General features: G+C 67.1%; 6 protein-coding genes across 6 annotated transcripts; 2 read left to right on the top strand and 4 right to left on the bottom strand.

The window, feature by feature from the left end:
* Positions 1–511: 511 nt before the first annotated feature.
* Positions 512–1,085, top strand: EMIHUDRAFT_369526 (hypothetical protein). Its single transcript, XM_005771657.1, has one exon. The coding sequence runs from the start codon at positions 560–562 to the stop codon at positions 953–955; it is 396 nt and encodes a 131-aa protein (XP_005771714.1). The 5' UTR covers positions 512–559; the 3' UTR covers positions 956–1,085.
* A 376-nt stretch (positions 1,086–1,461) lies between these two features.
* Positions 1,462–4,728, bottom strand: EMIHUDRAFT_243012 (hypothetical protein; the record flags this gene model as incomplete). The annotated part of the gene is made up of 8 exons (XM_005771656.1): positions 1,462–1,527; positions 1,591–2,331; positions 3,063–3,307; positions 3,446–3,539; positions 3,816–4,076; positions 4,236–4,529; positions 4,596–4,619; positions 4,696–4,728. The coding sequence occupies 8 exons, from the start codon at positions 4,726–4,728 to the stop codon at positions 1,462–1,464; spliced, it is 1,758 nt and encodes a 585-aa protein (XP_005771713.1).
* Positions 4,729–5,227: 499 nt separating this feature from the next.
* On the bottom strand, positions 5,228–6,397 carry EMIHUDRAFT_243011 (hypothetical protein; the record flags this gene model as incomplete). The annotated part of the gene is made up of 2 exons (XM_005771655.1): positions 5,228–5,299; positions 5,378–6,397. The coding sequence occupies 2 exons, from the start codon at positions 6,395–6,397 to the stop codon at positions 5,228–5,230; spliced, it is 1,092 nt and encodes a 363-aa protein (XP_005771712.1).
* Positions 6,398–7,719: 1,322 nt separating this feature from the next.
* On the bottom strand, positions 7,720–10,960 carry EMIHUDRAFT_444915 (hypothetical protein). The gene is made up of 2 exons (XM_005771654.1): positions 10,188–10,960; positions 7,720–8,153 (listed from the first exon to the last, which is right to left on the bottom strand). Exon 1 carries the CDS (start codon positions 10,910–10,912, stop codon positions 10,337–10,339), a length of 576 nt encoding a protein of 191 aa, XP_005771711.1. The 5' UTR covers positions 10,913–10,960; the 3' UTR covers positions 7,720–8,153; positions 10,188–10,336.
* A 61-nt stretch (positions 10,961–11,021) lies between these two features.
* EMIHUDRAFT_458751 (hypothetical protein) lies at positions 11,022–12,230 on the bottom strand (the record flags this gene model as incomplete). Its single annotated transcript, XM_005771653.1, has 4 exons — positions 11,022–11,253; positions 11,328–11,554; positions 11,633–11,989; positions 12,211–12,230. Coding segments are annotated over 4 exons (705 nt in total), but the record flags the coding sequence as incomplete, so codon positions are not given.
* A 2,347-nt stretch (positions 12,231–14,577) lies between these two features.
* On the top strand, positions 14,578–15,855 carry EMIHUDRAFT_458750 (hypothetical protein; the record flags this gene model as incomplete). The annotated part of the gene is made up of 3 exons (XM_005771652.1): positions 14,578–14,916; positions 15,100–15,417; positions 15,484–15,855. Coding segments are annotated over 3 exons (1,029 nt in total), but the record flags the coding sequence as incomplete, so codon positions are not given.
* Positions 15,856–17,546: the final 1,691 nt, after the last annotated feature.

The raw sequence follows: 17,546 nt of genomic DNA, 5'->3' as shown, positions 1-17,546 counted from the left end.
TCTTCACACGTGTGACCACGGTCCACGGATTATTATATCCTCGACCAGGTGTATTTTATTTTTGCTTGGCCGGACCTCATGCTGAAATTCTGCAAAAACCGGGCCGGCCCCTGCCCTGCCCCTACCTAGCTACCTACCTACCTACCCTACTTATGGGAAACTAAAAAAGAAATCACCGACGGGTGAAGGTGGGGTACTACACCAACTAAAGTGATGGATGGTGGTACTCTCCTGCAACCACAGTCCTTCCTGTGACATGGCAGGCCACTCTCAAGCCCTACAAGCATCAGATCACCCATTTGGGGAGGGTTGACGTCGTGATTTTCGCCGAAATTTTCTTTTTCTGCTGTGAAAATTCCAGCGTGAAGAGAGGGGAAAACCCGGCGGGAGGGCCCAGACCTACCCTACCTACCCCGGCATGCCGAAGCAAAAATAAAATACACTTGCCGCCGACTTCCCTGTTTGTGTGGAGTGCTCGACAACTAAGAGTCTGCGGCGGCGAGCAGCTCCCAGAGCCAGCTCTCAGAGCGCTACCAGAAACCGCCGTGGACACACGACGATGAGCGACGCCACGCGATCGCTCTCTGCCGTCGGCGCTGTCGGCACGATCGCTGTCGGGCTCATCCATGCATGGCCTACGGTCAACCAGCTCGAAATGCCCAAGCTGGATTGTGGTGATCTGTCCAGCTCGTGCAATCCAGCTTTCCTTTCAGCCTTTCCGCTCGAGCCGAGCGCCTGCCTGGACATCTGGGGGCCTCTCTTCCTTGGCATCTGGGCCTCAGCTTCACCGCCGCCCGCCGTCGCCCACATTGGTCTGGCGTGCTTTTGCAACTTTGCTTTCGCCGGCACGTTCGGCGTGTGCGTGGGTGCCGTGAATATGGCCGTCGGCCTAATCTCCCTCCTCGGCAGTCTCGGTGACATGGTCAGGCAGGGATCGTACTCGCGGATGAAGTAGCTTCGGGGCCCGCCGGGCTCTCCTCTCCACTCCGCAGAGAGACCGCACACGTTCTGCACAAAAAATCGTCAGAGCGGTCGCGCTGAGGCCGCGAAGTGACCTGTCCCCTGATATAGAGTGTTATAAGCTTAGTCTAAACAGCACACACACAGCACATTCCTACGATTCTCTACACTCTAGGGCGAGCTGGTGCGGCACAACCATGCGGGCACAACCTACGGCGGGGGCCGCAACGATCGCCTCAACAGTGTCCCGTCCGCTCTACTCCTCGAGCTCTACTCCTCTGCTCCCCTCTGCTCTACTCCTCTGCTCTCCTCTGCTCTGCTGCTCTGCTCTGCTCCTCTCCTCTCCTCTCCTCTCCTCTCCTCTGCTCTCCTCTGCTCTGCTCCTTCTCTTGCGCGCTCTCTCGCTTGCTTCTCTCTCTCTCCCCCTCCCTCCCCCGCGCACCGCCCTGCCTCGCCACTCCGGCTGGCGCAGCGGGGCGGAAGCAAGGCGCGTCTCCAGGGCTACCCATCGGGCGCCGCTCGGCCCGGCGAGGCCGTCACGCCGCCGGGCGAGAGCCTCGTGATGCCCTGCGGGAGGACGAGAGGCGTCTCGCCGGGCGGCGGCGGCGGCGGCAGCCCCTCCGGCTCGACCTTCCACTTTGACCACAGCCGCACCGCGCCCTCCTCGGCGGCGCGCATCCGCTCGGCCGCTGCCGGCGTGCGCAGCCGCACCTCGGCCTCGGCGTGCAGCAGCTTGCGCGCGCTCGAGAGCGACTGGCGGTAAAAGGCGAAGGGCACACGCGAGAGCACCTCGGGCGCATCGCCGTGCCGCCGCGCGAGCTCGAGGTACTTTGTGCGCCACTTTGCATACGTCGCGCTCTCGTAGTGCAGCACCACCGCCACGCCCGCAGGCAGGTCGAGCGAGCCAGCGCCGCCGCCGCCGCACGTCGCGGCGGAGCGGAAGTGGTGCGGACCGTGCGAGCGCAGGCCTGCGGCGGCGAGCACGCCAAACGACTTTCCGTTGGTGTACGAGCAATACTGCGTCGGGAAGTGGCGGAAGGAGCGGACGGCGGCGAAGGGGTTGTCGCAGTCCGGCGCGGGCAGCAGCGCCTCGACGTTTTGCATGTGCACGTTCGGCCGCTCGACGCCCGCCGCCGACAGCAGGCGGAAGAGCGGCGGCAGCCCGGCGGCGCAGTAGACGAGCTCGTCGTCGTCGATGTGCAGGAGGTGCGTGAGGCCCGCTGCGCGCGCGCGCGGGATGACCGAGGCGATGTGGCCCGACTGGCGGTCCATCTGCTCGAAGTAGTCTCGCTCCCCGCGCGAGTGGAACTCGGCCTCGACCAAGCCCGCCCAGCGCGGCGACGAGAGCAGCGCCTCCAGCGACGGCGTGTCCTCGACGCGCAAGTAGAAGCGGGTCACGCCCAGCGAGTCGCGGTGGTACCTGCGGTTAGGGTTAGGGTTAGGGTTAGCGAGTCGCGGTGGAAGCTGCGGTTAGGGTTAGGGTTAGGGTTAGCGAGTCGCGGTGGAAGCTGCGGCGGAGCGGGCGCAAGGCGTGGGGCGCCGGAGCCACGCCTCAGCGTGCAGGAGGTGTCGAGGCGGTGTGCAGGAGGTGTGTGAGAAGTGTCCAGGCAGTGTCTCGGCCTGAGCCACGTCTCGAAGTTGGCGGGCTGCTTGATCATCGAGACGACCGCGAGCGAGACGCCGAAGGACGCGCCGAGCGCCGCCGCCGCGTCGCCGCCCATCGGCGAGGGCGCGGCGGCGGCGGCGGCGGGCGGCTCGAGCGCGTCGCGCTCCGGCGGCAGGATGAGGACGGGGTTGGGGTCGCCCGGCTCCATGTAGTAGGCGGTCTTTTGCGTCGAGAAGATGCGGCCGGCGCGATCGCCGACGGCGCGGGCGCGGTTGGCGTTCTGCAGCGGCGGCAGCGGCGGCAGCGGCGGGGACGCCGCCGCGTGGCGAGGCGGGTAGTGGAAGGCGGAGAGCGGAGAGGCGGAGAGCGGCGAGGCGGAGAGCGGACAGGCGGAGAGCGGAGAGGCGGAGAGCGGAGAGGCGGAGCGGATAGCGTGCGGCACGGAGGCGGGGGCGAGGCCGGCGGCGGGGGCGAGGCCGGCGTGGCTCGCGTGCACTGGCACCATCTGCGGCAGCGGCGAGTGCTCGGCCAGCCCGGGGTACGGTTCGGGGTACGGCGCACCGGCGAGGCCGTGCGCGGGAGGGCGCTGCATGGCGGAGAGGGAGTGGCCGGCGACGTCGGGCGCGAGGAAGAGTGCCGCTGCGGGCTGCATCGCCAAGACTCCGTACACGACCGGCGCGGGCGGCGCGAAGCCGTACACGACTGGGCTCGCGAGCTGACTCACCGTCGGGGGAGGCACTCCTGGCGTGGTGGAGGGGAAAGGGGGGGTGCAGTGTGTGTGTGTGTGTGTGTGTGTGTGTGTGTGTGTGTGTGTGTGTGTGTGTGTGTGTGTGTGTTTTGGTGGTGGTGGTGGGGGGGGGCAAAGCGATGGCGGCGCACCGAGCGACGCACCGCTGCCAGCGTAGAGCAGGCCTCCGGCCACGCCGCCGTCGGGGTAGGCGAGCTGCGCCTGCGTGAGCTGCGCCTGCGCGAGCTGCGGCACGAGCAGCGGCGCCGGGAAGGAGGCAAGGAGGCTGCTGTCTGCGGTGGGAGGCAGGCCGGCGGGGGCGAGGGCGCGGGGGCCGAGCGGGCGGAGGTGCCCCTCCCCCAGGGCGTAGACCTCCCCGCCCACCCCCGGCACGCCGAGCGGCGCGCCCCCCGGAGGCACTGGAGACACCAGCCCTCCAGGCACAGCTAGCCCTCCAGGCACAGCTAGCCCTCCAGGCACAGCTAGCCCTCCAGGCACAGCCAGCCCTCCAGGTACAGCTACCCCGGAGGCATGGCCGAAGATGGCCGGCGGGGGAGGGTACTGGCCGCGCGTCGCCTGCCACGCGAGCGCGTGCTGCAGCTCCTGCTGCAGCGCCGCCGACCCACCGCCCCCCTGCGCCAGCGCCGACGCGATTGCCGCCATCCGGTGCGTCGCATAGTCGGGCGCAGCAGCAAGCTCCTCGCCCGCGCCAGCGCAGGGTGCCGTGGCGACGCCTTCGCTGCCAGCAGAGGAGACCCCCGCCGCGCGATCACTGCAGAAGCCCTCCGAGGCGGCCGTGTCCCGGCTACGCGACAGGCCGGGTGGGTGCGAGACCGCCGCCGCCGCCGCCGCCACCGCCGCGCGTCGCAGCGAGCGCTGCTGGCGTGCAGCCGCGCCGGGCTCGGCCGCGTACTGCGGCGTCATGCCAAGTGACGCGGTCACCCGCAGCTCCTCTGCTTGAGACGCTGACGCCACCGTCTGCCCGCTGCCGCTGCGCCGTTGCGGCTCCCCTTCCCTTACGGCGTGCCGTCTGCCGCCGCCGCCCACGCGCTCCCCTTCGATCGCCTCCCGCCCGATGCGCTGCGCGTGGGCACGAGCACTGGAGCCCGACGCAACCTCGGCCCAGACGGGAGGGGAGCCGTAGCGGCTGCGAACGGCACCGTCATGCGTGGGTTCGGACCGGCGGTTTCCCGCAATACGGTCAGCTGCGACTGAAGCCGCAGCGTCCACCGACGCCTGGGTGACATGAGGCGCCGCGTGGGCGGCCCGCGAGGCGCGCCGAGCAGAGCGCCGCCTGGCCACCGGGGCCCGCTCCGGGCACAGCCCCTGCTCGCTCATGGCAGCACACATGTGCGCTGCTCGCTCATGGCAGCAAGTAGGGGCCAGTGACCAACCTGCGCACGATGATTTTCTTTTTGAGCGAGCCTTCGATCATTTCATTCTGTCCCGCGTCCACCCATACCCCTAACCTAACCTCGATGTAATGAAACAAACGCAAGGCGCACATGGCATATCGCTCTCGGGCCCACAGACAGCAAGCTGACCAAGCTCGCTTGATTTCTTTTTCGCACTGAATGAATGAACTTGAAGTTGACGAGAGAGAGAGAGCGGGTAGACCGAGCACGACCGACCACACACAACCGACCGCCGCCACACCACCCTCTCAGGCTCTCTCGTCTGTCTCTGACTCGTTAAAAATAAGTAGCACAAGGAAGAAAGTGGGCAAAGGCCAGTGCCCCGAAAGAGAGAGGGAGCCGTGCGTCTCTCCTCTGCTGCGCTGTCTGACTCCTACTCTAGCTCCTACTTCGGCACAATGACTTCGGCCAGGATGAGGATCTCGGCCACGACCAACCGACCGCAGCGGCGCGCCGGCGCGCGCGGTTCGAGCCATGAGGTAAAGCCATGAGGTAAAGCCATGAGGTAAAGCCATGAGGTCACGCGGACGATGTGAGCTCCGCGGTCGAGTCGACCCGCTCCACGGGGCTCATGATCAGAGGCGTCGGTGCCTAAACCCAACGCAGCCCGCGCGCTCATGATGGAGGAGCGGGACTCTTTGGGAGTGTGGCGTTGGAGCGCGCAGAGACCGCAGTGGACGAGACCCAGCGGCGCAGCCGCGCCAGCGCCGGAGATGCCCCGCGCGCCGGTGCGCCCTTGGCTGCGCCTATCCGCAAAAGAAAGAGAGAGACTCTTTTGCAGACGAGTTTGCTCCCGCTGCCACGCCGCGGTGGCGGATCGCCGGCGCGAGGGCAGGGCGGCCCGCGGCGGCAGAGGCGGCAGAGGAGGGGCGTGAGGAGGAGGAGGAGGATCGCCGCCGCGACGAGGCCGAGCGAGCCGGTAACAAAGGTGAGCACCGCCGCCTTCTGCCGCTCCGCCGCGCCGTGCGTGAGCTCCGCTGCGATCAGGGCGCGGCGGAGCTCGTAGTTCTTGCTTGCGTCCACGAGACCCAGCAGGGAGTCCGAGCCGTCCCTCGGCCTCGCCGTCAGGAGGACCGACGAGCAGAGCAGGTGCGCGGCTCCTTCCGGAGGCCGCACCCGCACGACGGCGGGCAGCGCCCTCGACAGGCCGGAGAAGATGGCGGCCACAGACCCGCCCGGGGGCAGAGGTGGAGGGGCGGTCGCCTGCCCCCCTGCCTGCTCCTCGCCGTCGAGCGTGGCCCCACCGAGGTAGACAGCGCGCCGCTCCTCGCTTGGCACCCGAGTAGGTGTCAGCCTCACCGTGCTGCTGCCGTTCGCCGCAAGCCCCGCGAGGTCGGAAGGACGCTCCAGCGGCGCGTCGAAGAGGCCGAGGAGCGCCGCGCTGTCAAATGATCCGACAAACAGCGCGCCGCGCGCAGCTAGCCCCAACACGCTTCGCCGCGTAGCATCGTCGAGGCTCTGACTCGCGCTGCCTGTCGCGGGATGGACCCACGTGTGGAGTGCGCCGTAATCGTCGAGGCGGCAGGCACGCAGCTCGAGCGCAGTGACCAGCTGTGGCCGCACGGAGGCGTCCTCCGACGACCACCACGCCCAGAACTGTCTCTCCCACGCGGTGAAGCTGTCATTTCTCGTGTCGTCGTAGATGAGCACGTTTGCCTGAGGGTTGATTTCGCAGCGTGTGGACGCCATTTGAGCTTTGACAGCGCGGCCTTTGCACTTCGCAACGGCGTCTTCATACTCGAGTAACCATGTTCATAACGCACAGCCCCGGGCCCGAAATCGCACAGAGACAGTCACGCAACTCGGGGTCCCAGGGAAGGCGAGCAAGAACGGAAATTTTGGGGATTCGTCTCAGTCTCACGTGAATTCGTCCCTGTCTCACTCTCAGCGTCCCATCGTGTCTCAATAGTTTCCTCGTGATATGTGGTCTGATGTGCAGTGGTCGCCTCGGGGCAGTGGCAGGAGCCCAAGCACGCAACCTCGGGCAATCGGGTATTCTCGGGCGCCTCCCACTGCCCCGACCACATCACGACGTTGCACGGGTACTCTCGGGCAATCTGGGCACTCTCGGGCACTCTCGGGCACTCCCGGGCGCTCTCGGGCGCTCTCGGGCACTCTCGGGAGCCTGCCGCGCTGAGACGGACGAGAAGGCAGTAAGAGACTGCAGTGAGACGGAAGTGAGACGGAGTGATGGATCTATTGAGACACGCTGAGACGCTGAGAGTGAGACAGGGACGAATCGCAATGTGGTCTCAACCACGCACACTCAAGCTCTGCGCCGCCTCGCGCGCAAAGTCGCGCGCGGCAGCGTCGACCGCACGGCCTACTCGCCCAAGTACTCGCTCTCTTTTATGTCCCACCAAGCAGAGCGCATCTCTCTCTCTGTTGTGCGAGGCGTGAACCGCGCCATTCGCTCTCACCTGGCAACCCTGTCTGCACGTCTTGCGCTCACGAACCGCTCGGAGGCGCGCCTCCGCGTCTTGCAGAACGGCTCGCTGCGCGTGCACTACCGCGCCGCGGCTGGCGCGCCCGAGCAGCAGCCGCTGGTCGTGCACGCCAACGGCAACGCCGAGGCGGCTCGCCGCCTCGAGAGCCCGGCGCTCGCGTCGCTCCGCGCGGCGCTGCGCTCGCCGTCGGAGTCGCTGCTGCCTCCACCCGGTGCTGCTCCTTGACTCCCGGCGTGGCGGCGAGTGCAGCGTCGCGACGCTCGGCGAGCTCGCAGAGGAGGCTCGAAGCTCGGACGCCTGCCGCCGCCACCCGGTCTGCAAGACGAAGATCGCCAAGGCGGCGGGCTCAGAGCGCCCCGCCCGCTCAGCCCCTGGACGGGCGCGTGCCGCCGGCTCTCGAGCCATGATCAACTGGGCTCGGCGCCGAACTGGATACGTAGTGGGCGTGCTTACCTGTCCTCCTCTTTGGGATAGTCATGGCTGCGGTTGGCGCAGCAGGTTTGTGTAGGTTTGTGCCTTATAGAGTACCGAGAAGCCCTGAGGTTGCAGCGATCGACTACTTTACTGGTTGGTACGAGTTGAAGATTCACTTATCACACCCGCGGAAAGAGACTCTCACGCGTAGCGGCGAGTTATGTGGGGCGTTCTGCTTATGATGAGGCGCCGTCCCTCTGTGTGATTCGCCCCCACTGTCGCGTTTCAGCGTTTCTTATCCCAAACTGTGAACGTGAACGGACCGCCGGGCACATTGCCAACGCGCCGCACACCGCCCGCAGCCCGTCAGCAGCGCAGCCGCCCGTAGCAGCAACTGCTGCGGCCTGCGGTATGGCGGCGGCGGACGCTGAGGTTGAGCTGTCCGCGGTCCATGACGAATTGCACACTGCTGCAGAGACCGCCACGGCGTCGCCCCATGATTCGGCGTGCCCAGTCGAACGGCTCCGGGTCCTGCGCGAGACGAGCACGTCCCTCGTCTCCATCGCCATATTTATCTCCTGCTGTCATCTGAACCCGGCTTCATTGCTCTTCGTTGTCCTCACGGGTTCGGCCCTGTCCCGAGACCGTATTTCATCTTCCAGATGGGTGCTGCGCGATAGGACCTACCGCTTTCTTTGGGCGACGCTCATATTCGACGTCGCGCTTGTGGCGTGCGTGTGCGTTCTGGTCGATCACGCTTTGAAGGCTTCCGACTGCCTCAGCGTCAGCGACTTGGAGCAACCGCCACTGCCGCCGTACCCACCGCCATGGCAGGACCCCAACGGGGACCCCAACGACGGTAGCGACCCGCCGATGTACACCCCACCGCCCTCAGCATCGCCGTCGCCACCATCACCATGGCCGCCACCACCATCACCATCACCGACAGCAGGGTTTCCTGAGTCTCCACCGTCGTCACCACCACCGTCGCCGCCGCCGCCGCCACCGTCGCCGCCGCCAACGCCGCCCCCGCCTCCAGCGCCAACACCACCGCCACCGTCGCCGCCACCACCGTCACCGCCGCCGCCAGCGCCGCCGCCGCCGCTCGAAATCTGCACGATTTGCAGCGCAATGGCCGAAAATGGCCTTGATGCCAAGCATCTCATCACCATCGTTGAGAATGATGTCATCATTCTCGGCACACTCGTCCTTCGTTTGCACGATCGCCGGGTTCATCGCACGCCGCTCTGTTTGCACTGCGTCGCGCCCGTGCCTTTGCACCGCTGGCATTGCGCATCCACGTTGCGAATCCGAGCGAGAGGCGGGAGGGGCTCGTGCCGCTGAGTTCGGTCCTCGCTACCATGTGCGCCAAGGTTGTCGCGAACGACACACATGTACAGCATGTTGTCGCCTCCAACAAGTTCCAGGTTCGCCGCCTCATGACTGGGCGGCCGGTCGACGCTGCCCTCGGTGTCATAGCCTTCTGTAATGTGCCCGAGGAGGAGGTGTGGGCGGGGATGAGCGAGGGAGTCGCTAGCATCGAGCGCGAGTTTCTGCAGCACGGGACGGAGGATGACCGGCTGTGCCTCCACTACGTGCTGCACGGGCGGACCGGCGACCTCGCGCACCGCAGGTGGCCCAACGGGTTTATGGACGAGGGGCGTCCCATTGGCCTCGCGTTGGCCGATTTCTGCGACGACCCCAACGCGCTGCTAGCTGGGTTGAGACCGCACCACGTCGCCGCGCTGCGTCTTTACACCTCGCGGTTGCCTTCCGCAGCATCAACAGCCTGCTCCGCAAGCAGGAGAAGCGAGACTCCAAGGGGTGCCAACAGCAAGCCTATCCCTTCCCTGTGACCCTCTCCTTCATCGCCGACGGCCTGAGGCGGCTGCGCGCTGTGTCGGCCGCTCGCCGCGACGCCAATGAGTCGGTCGACGTGTGGCGCGGTCTGCGCAATGTTGAGAGCGAGGTGGACTTCTTCGCCAAGGGCGGCACCGAGCTCGCCCCGATGAGCGGGACCACTTCTTTGTTGGTGGCAGTGCAGTACGCGCTCGGGCATGCGCAGGGCGACACCATGCACGCCCTGCTTTTTAAGATTGTCGCGCGATCTTTTATCGACCGCGGCGCAAACCTGAGCTTCCTGAGCTGCTTCCCCGGCGAGGCCGAGTGGTGCTACCCGCCACTGACCTTCCTGAGCCCGACGGGGCGGCGCGAGGCACACACCATCGCGGGCATTCACTTTGAGATTGTGGAGGTCGAGCCGAGGTTCTCGAGCTAGTTGCTGTCTGCGTGAAGACTCATATCACGTATGTGAATCATTATGTGTATACCGGTGGTACTGTCGAGAGTGGTTGTGGAGAGTTTGAGCGCGAGAGTCGACAGAGTCGGCGAGTGCGACGAGATTGGTGGCATGAAATAAACCATTATGGATTTGGGGCGTTTGGGGGGGGGCACCCACACACGTGTCGGGACGTCTCGAGAAAATCACGAAGTAAAACGAGCGTACGGCTCTTGATGTGAACCCCTAGATACGGGGCGCAAGGAAGCGCGCCAAGCCCAACGTACACATGTCTCATGTGTTATCGCCTCGTACACGGCGGTGCTCAACGAGGCATACCAAGGAAAATGCAAAATCTCTCGAACGCGCCACTAGGGCGCGAGCGCGGCTGACTGTGATTCGAGAAAAGTACGCGCGCGGCTGAGAGGCTCTCGCAGCCGCGCGAAAACGCTCACGCGCAGGGCGGCCACTGCGACTGCAATATCTCCCCTACCGCGGCCCTTCGCGAGGTGCCGGCGGAGGCATCGGTGCGATGAGGGAGCGAAAGAAGAGGGTGACGGTACTCACCAACCGCCACATCCACGACAGCCAGTGGCCGCGGGCGGGCAGTGCCGTCCACGTCGCTCGCAGGAAGCCGGTGGCCGCCTCCCACCACTCCGCGGATCGCACCCGCAGTCTAGGGATCGCGACTGGCTCGATCGCGCCGCTGGATGCCATCAACTGCAGCACCATGCCTGGGACTGCACGCGCCTCCTCCCGCTTTAGCACCGTGCCGCGCGAGATGAGCTTGACGCGGCCAGCGGGGTAGCGCCACACAGAGACGCACAGCGGATAGAGCGGCTCATCGTCCACGACGCCGAGAGTAAAGGCGGCGCCATTGTGCTTGATGACAACTGTGCTCGCTGACGGCTCTGCAGGCGCTGCTGACGTGGCGGTTGCGTCACACACAGGACAGCGGCGTGTGCGGCCCAGCGCCGACGCCGCACACGAGGCGCACATCACGTGGCTGCAGGGTAGGCTCAGAGCCATCGCTGCGGGGCTGGAAGGACACACGGCGCACTGCATATGTGAAGCTGGCGGTCGCCGCCGCGCGCCGTGCGGCGATTGAGACAGTCGAGTCGCGGCGCGGTGTTTTTCTTCTCTCCTTCCTCGGTAGAAGAGAGGTATAGAGGAGTGTGCTGACGACGAAGGACCCCGCCGGCCGCCGCTGAGACAGGCGCTCTGCCCGCCTCTCAACCCATTTTCACACACATCGCCGGTCGCTGAGACCTCACCCCCGGTGGTACATCCACTGCTCCCCGCCCGTCACCGCGCCGAATCGGTAGATGCACTCGCGCACCGGCCGGGCGCGGCCGCGAACCTGCTCGCGCGTGCACTCCTCGGTGAAGTCGCAGCAGAGTCCGTACCTGTTCACAGCTAGAGGTGTGAAGAGACGCTGTTCACACCACACTCCTCGGTGAAGTCGCAGCAGAGTCCGTACCCGTCGACCGAGATGAAGGGCGGTAGCTGGGAGGTGCGCGAGGAGGAGACCATCCGCATGTAAACGGAGCGGGACGTGTGCGAGCCCATGCTGCCGACGAAGAGGTCTGCGGTCGAGAGGAGCTCGAGCTCCGCCGCGAGCGAGAAGGGCGCGTTCTCGTCGAGGTCGGACCGGAACTCCATCCACGCGCGCTTGCGGAACTGCTGCCGCGGGTAGTCGAGGTAGACCTAGAGCGGGGTCGACCGGCTGATCACTCGTCGACCGGCAGCGGAGCTGCTGTCGGCGAAGCGGGGCGAGACGGGGACCCAGTTGAAGTCGCGTTCGCCCTGCAGCGCGCGCACGACCTCGCCGGTGTGGTCGTCGGTGGCGAGCAGCACCGTCCGCACGCCGTACTTTGCGCGGAGGGTCTGCAGCTGCTGGCGGTACACGCGCCACGAGTAGCAGCGCCGGCCGACGCCTTCGCGCGTGAGCTTGCCCGGCCGCTTCGGGTCCGGCCGCCACATCGCGTTCCACGGGCCTGGCTCGTCCACCTTGCGGTCGCACGAGTCGCCCTGCCGCACGTGCACCGCCGCGACGGGCGCGTCGCCGCCGCCGCCGCCGCAGTAGGGCCCCCCGACGTGGCAGACCGCCCGCAGGTGCTCTGCGAGGTAGTCGCGCACGGCCTGAGGAGGGCGAGGAGGGCGAGGAGGGCGAGGAGGGGGGCGTGGGCCGGGGTGGGGGCCGAGGCCTGGAGCCAAGGTCGTCCTCGGACGGGTGGCGGGCGAGGGCGAGGGAGGTGTGTCGTGGACCGTGAGTCGTGGACCGTGAGTCGTGAGGCGTGTGCCGTGGACGTGCGTCGTGTGCCGTCTGTCGTGTGCCGTGGACGAGGGCGTGCAAGCGGCGCCTGTGTGGGCTGCGTGAAGGCGCCAAAGACACTTGTGGCGGCGACGTACTGCATCATCCCTCCGGGCTGCTCGCCGGCGAGGGAGGCGTTGTAGAGCGCCTCCGCCGCCTGCGCCACCGCCGTCCCTCTCGCAGGCGCGTGCGGGAGGGGCTGGCTCGGGAAGCGGTGCCAGAGGCAGTGCCACGCGGCGCGGACGGCGGCGCAGCGGCGGCCCGCGGCGAGCGGGCGGGAGAAGACGTTGCCGGGCATGCTGCTGAGCCGCTCAAAGTCGATCTCCTCGCGCCCGCCCCCGCCAAAGTCGAGCACGTTCCACCGGAAGCCCGGCTGGGGAAGCGGCCGGAAGCGCGAGCCGGGCGCAGGCGAGCCGCGCAGCGCCGGCCGCTGCCTCGGGCCAAGGGTGAAGTGGTAGTAGTTTGCCGTCGCCAGCTGATGCACCATCTTGCCCATTGTGCGGGGCGGCACCGCTGCGATGCGAAAGGGCTGCGCGTCCCACTCTTGCTCCCAGTGGGCGCGCGTGAGGACGGCGGCAAGGGCAGCAAAGAAGCCGCGCTGGCAAAGCGCCGCGTGCGGCCGGCCCCACTGGCGGAGCCAGCGGCGAGGGGACGGGAGGAACTCCTCGTCGACGCCCCACCGAACACCACACGCGAAGCCGTGCATGCCGGCGCCGCACGGCTGATAGAGCAGCTGCAGGATCGGAACCTGGTCGACGGTGCAGGCGTCGAGCGCGGCCTGCTGCGCCGCGGACGCCGCCGACGGAGCTCCGTGCTCGGCGAGGTATGCGCGCACCGCGGCGTCGCTCATGGACAGCTTGAATGAACAGGCCGAACCTCAGGACAGCTTGAATGGACAGGCCGAACCTCTGAGGTTCGCCGGGTGGGCCAAGATGGACCGCGCAAGCGTGTGGGTGGTACTCGAGTACACATGTACATGTATGCTGTTCAGCCAGGCAGCTGTGAAGAGAGGATGCGAACCCATCGTCCGATATTGCTTTTGCTTTTGGAATAGGGCTGAAATTCTTCGGCAAATGGCTCGGCAAATGGCACACATGGAGTCGGGGTCGAGCGGCTGCCAAGGAGGCGCGCTGTACCCCCTTGCGAGGTTGCCCGAAATGCCGCCTGCCGTTTGGCAGATTGGAAGAAGACCCCTAGCTCGCTTATCTTTGTACGACCCGTCAGCAATCTTCTGGAGACCTGTGGATGTTGGTCATTACAAGAAACACGCTGCAAAGCCTCCTTGCTAAGTGTCTCTGGCACTCCTGGATGCATGGATGCACGGTCACAACGGAGTGTAGCAATGTTCGAAAGTGTCCGAGCGGTCCCGAGCGGTCCCGAGCGGTCCCGAGCGGTCCCGAGGGACCCGAGGGACCCGAGCCGTCCCGAGCCGTCCCGAGCCGTCCCGAGCTGTCCCAACGGCCTAGATGCTAAAGTTCGACCGGCGGGGGCGCGGCGCTTGGGCCAGCTTCCTGCAGGCGCGGATCAAGCCATGGGAGTATGGTCTTGGGGACAAGCAAGGCTTACGTCGGGCAGCGGCAGATCATCACAGAATGGAAGGGCCGGAACCTGTCCCTCGAGAAACAACGGTTCAACAAGACGGTGCAGCACTACCGTGGGCGTGTGGAGCACCTCATTGGCCAGGTAGTGGACAACCGTATGGCTCTGTGCACTACGTGGCGCGGCTCGTTCACCCTGCTTGCCGCGGTCATGAAGATCGCGGCGCACATGGTTGGGCTCCAGGAGCGTATGAAGGGACCTAGGTATGATGTGTTTGGCCCGTGGCCGGTGCCCGCCGCACATTGCGGCGCAGTTTCCATAGTGCTTTGCTGTTATTGCTGCTAATCTCATGAATTGTTTACAATTTCTTCTCACACTGCAGCACCTCCGCGCCGCCCAGCCGTGCAGCCCAGCCAGCCGGAGGCGGGCCGCAAATGTCCCAGCCGCGCCCCCGAGCGAGGCCGAGCGAGGCCGAGCGGTCCCGAGCGGTCCCGAGCGGTCCCGAGCGGTCCCGAGCGGTCCCGAGCGGTCCCGAGCGGTCCCGAGCGGTCCCGAGCGGTCCCGAGCGGTCCCGAGTGGCCCCAGAGCACCCCAGAGCACCCCAGAGCCTACCTGAGAGCCCACGGCCGCTTGGCAGGCACCTGCCGCGAGCCTGTTTCTTGTAATGACTAACATCCTGTGAGTAGGGGGGTAGGGGGTAGGCGCTATGCCTGCATGTATGCCGTGGGGTAGGGTAAAAGAAATAAAGAAAACAGACAAACCAAACAAGGGGGGCTGGGCCAGGGCTCACCCACACGTGGGGAAGGTGGTGCAAAAAGAATTCCTTTTTTGGCCGGTGCTTGCGTGCTGGGCGAGCACAGCTCTCTTCGAGAAACGGATGCGTACGGAGGCCACGTCTGCGGCGCTGCTGGTGGCGGCTCTGCTCGCCGCCGCTGCCGCGCTCGCGGCGACGCACCTCGAGCGGCCCGGCGCCGCTGACGACTGCGCTGCCGCGGGAGCGAGCGTGCGCATGCAGCTCGAGGAGCTGCGCGAGGAGCTGGCGCGCAGACAGCAGCAGGTGGAGCACTGGCGAGCGCTCGAGGCCTCCTCCGCCAGCCTCGTCACGGCCTCGGAGCGCAGTCACGCCGCGTGCCGCGAGGCGCACGAGGACGCGGCGAGGCAGCTCGAGGCGGCGTTGGGCCAGCGCACGCTGCCGGCCCGTTCCGACGGCTGCGAAGTGTGCCCGCTGCCGCCGCCGCCGCCGCCGCCGCCGCCGCCGCTCGTCGGCACCGGCCGCAAACGCTGGCCCATCATGCTGGCGGGCGTCGCAAAGGAGGTTGTCGAGCCGCCGGCCGCCGGCGCGGCGCAGCCGAGCGGCGCAGACGACGTGATGCTCACCGCGGTGGTGCGGCCGCCAGAGGGCGGGCGGGCGGGCGTGGCGGGCTGCGTGGGCGAGGAGCAGCGCTACGAGCGGCTCGAGCTCCCTCTGCACCAGGCGGGCAGCGTCCTCGGCCTCGACGCGGCTCCTCTCGCGATTGGGTCGATGCGGGCGGGCGAGCGGGCAGCCTTCTTCGTCGCGGCGGGCGGAGGGTGCCCGGGGCCGCTGGGGCTCGAGCTGCACCTCCACGCCGTGGCCGAGGTTGAGGACCTCTCTTCCGACGGCGGCCGCTCCGTCCTCAAGCGCGTCCTCTCGCCCGGCAAGGGGAGGGAGACGCCCGCGCGCGGGGCGACGCTGACGGTGAGGCTCGGCTCTCACGCCTAGGAAGGTCAGAACCTTCTCTGAACCTTCTCTGAACCTTCCTAGGTGAGGCTCGGCTCGCCGTCGCTCGCCAACGCCTCGCTGGTGCCGGCGGCGGCGGCGGCGCTCGGCGGCGACGCGGTCGGGAGGGACGGCGCCCTCTCCGTCGGCATCGACGACGGCCGCGTCGTGGGCGACGCGCTGCGCCTCGCCCTCCACTCGATGCGGCGGGGCGAGCTCGCGCGCGTCTCTCTCTCGCAAGAGCAAGCCGCTCTCGAGCCGCTCCTCGCGCCCTCGCGCGGCGGCGGCGGGCCCGTGCAGGCCCAGGTCGAGCTCATCTCCTTCCGCCACCAAGCGCGCGACGCTGCCCCCTCCGCCGCCTCTGCCGCCGCCTCCGCTGCGCCTCCCGCCGACCCGCTCGCCGGCGCCGCGTCGCTCAAGGAGGAGGGCAACTCGCTCTTCTCCGCCGGGCGGACCAAGGAGGCGTGCGCCGCGTACGCGCGCGCGCTCGGCATGGCAGCGGGCGGCGGGGGAGGCGGAGGCGACGCGTCGCGCGCGCTGACCCTCGCGCTGCGCAACAACTTGGCCGGCTGCGAGCTCAAGGCGGATCGGCCGGCGGACGCGCTCTCGCACGCGGACGAGGCGCTGCTCCTCTCGCCCGGCGCCGCCAAGCCGCTCTACCGCCGCGCGCAGGCGCTGCTGGCGCTGGGGCGCGTCGGCGAGGCTGCTGCGGCGGCCGAGCGGGCGGCGGCGGCGAACCCAGCCAGCGCCGACGTGGCGCGGCTGCAGGCGAGCATCGCGGAGCGCGGGCCGGCCTGAAGCTTCATGGTGGGGGTCGGCGACGGTGGGGCTCGGTTGTATGAGGCGCACGGCAGCATGAGGGAAAGGGACTGAGCTCGAACAGGTCGCGGCTCTGCTGCGTCGTGCGAACACCCGTGACGAAAAACGGACACACACCAAGCGCTAAGCGTGATGACGTGAGTTCGAATTCGGAGGTACATCTGAGCAAAATTGGGCCCGCTCAAGATGTGAAAAAAATTATAAGGGTCAAGGTGCCGATTCGATCCGGAGGCCACTCGATCCTCGAGCGGCAGACGGCTCGGGTTGGCATCGTAGATGATGGACTGGAGATGGTGCCCACTCAACGTCCGATGATATAGCCAAAAATAATAAATAAAAAACACATTAAAAACCGAGGGAATTCACCACACACACCGACGCCCGAAGTGCCAAGAAGGACGTCACCAGTACGAAACCTCAGAAGGCCAGTGGCGTCGAGAGAACATTCCCTCGAGAGCAAAAAAAGAAAGCACAACCAAACCTCCTTCCCAGGTTACCCCCGCCAAATGCCGCCGTTCTCGGGGCATGCTATCCTGTGTAAGCAGGGCAGGTGGGGGAGGGGGGCACTCCCACGGACGTATGTATCCGTGGTGACTGTCTCTAGCGTCGGAGGCAAGGGCGAAGCTAAGAATATTTAATTTTTTTGCTGCGTCGTGCGAACTGCGAAGGTGAGCCGTGAGCCGTAACGCGTAAGCCGTACAGGAGTGCTCCACGAGAAGGCGCAGTAGCCCGGCCTGGGCCCTGGCCAAATATCCCGTAGTATTTTTTTCAAGACAGGGACGAATCTCGAATGCGCGTATGCACCATGGCAAGCCCAATCGCACATGCCTGATGGACATGCGCGGCCCCGTCGGCCTCGCCGTTCGCCAAGCCCCAAGCGTGCCGGCCGGTCAATGTGCCCTCGCACGCGGACGCGTGTGGGCCTCGCGGTGCCCCGGGCTCTCACCCGGGGAGGCGCTCGAGGAAGTCGGCGATCAGCTCCGGCGCGCGCGGGTTGTCGAGGCGAAGGTCCTCGGCGCCTAGGAGGAGAGGGAGGGCCGGGCCGGGTCGGGGGAGGGGGGAGCGGGCGGTGCGGCCTCCTCCCTCTCGCGTCCCTCGGCGGCTCGCTGGCGGCCGAGGCAGAGCTGCTCCGGCGAGAGGACCTCCTCAGTCACCATCCGCTGGACGAGCCCGACGGCGAGCCCCTGCTCTCGCGAGGGGGGGGGGGCGGCACGGGGGAGAGAAGCGGGTCGGAGAAGGGAGTCGGAGTCCGACGGGGCCCGAGAAGAGAAGCAGAAGACGGCGATCGA

This window comes from Emiliania huxleyi, assembly GCF_000372725.1.
Source record: "Emiliania huxleyi CCMP1516 unplaced genomic scaffold EMIHUscaffold_375, whole genome shotgun sequence".
Lineage (NCBI taxonomy): Eukaryota > Haptophyta > Isochrysidales > Noelaerhabdaceae > Emiliania > Emiliania huxleyi.
Note: the sequence above shows the minus strand (reverse complement) of the source record. Positions and strands in the feature narration are given on the sequence as shown.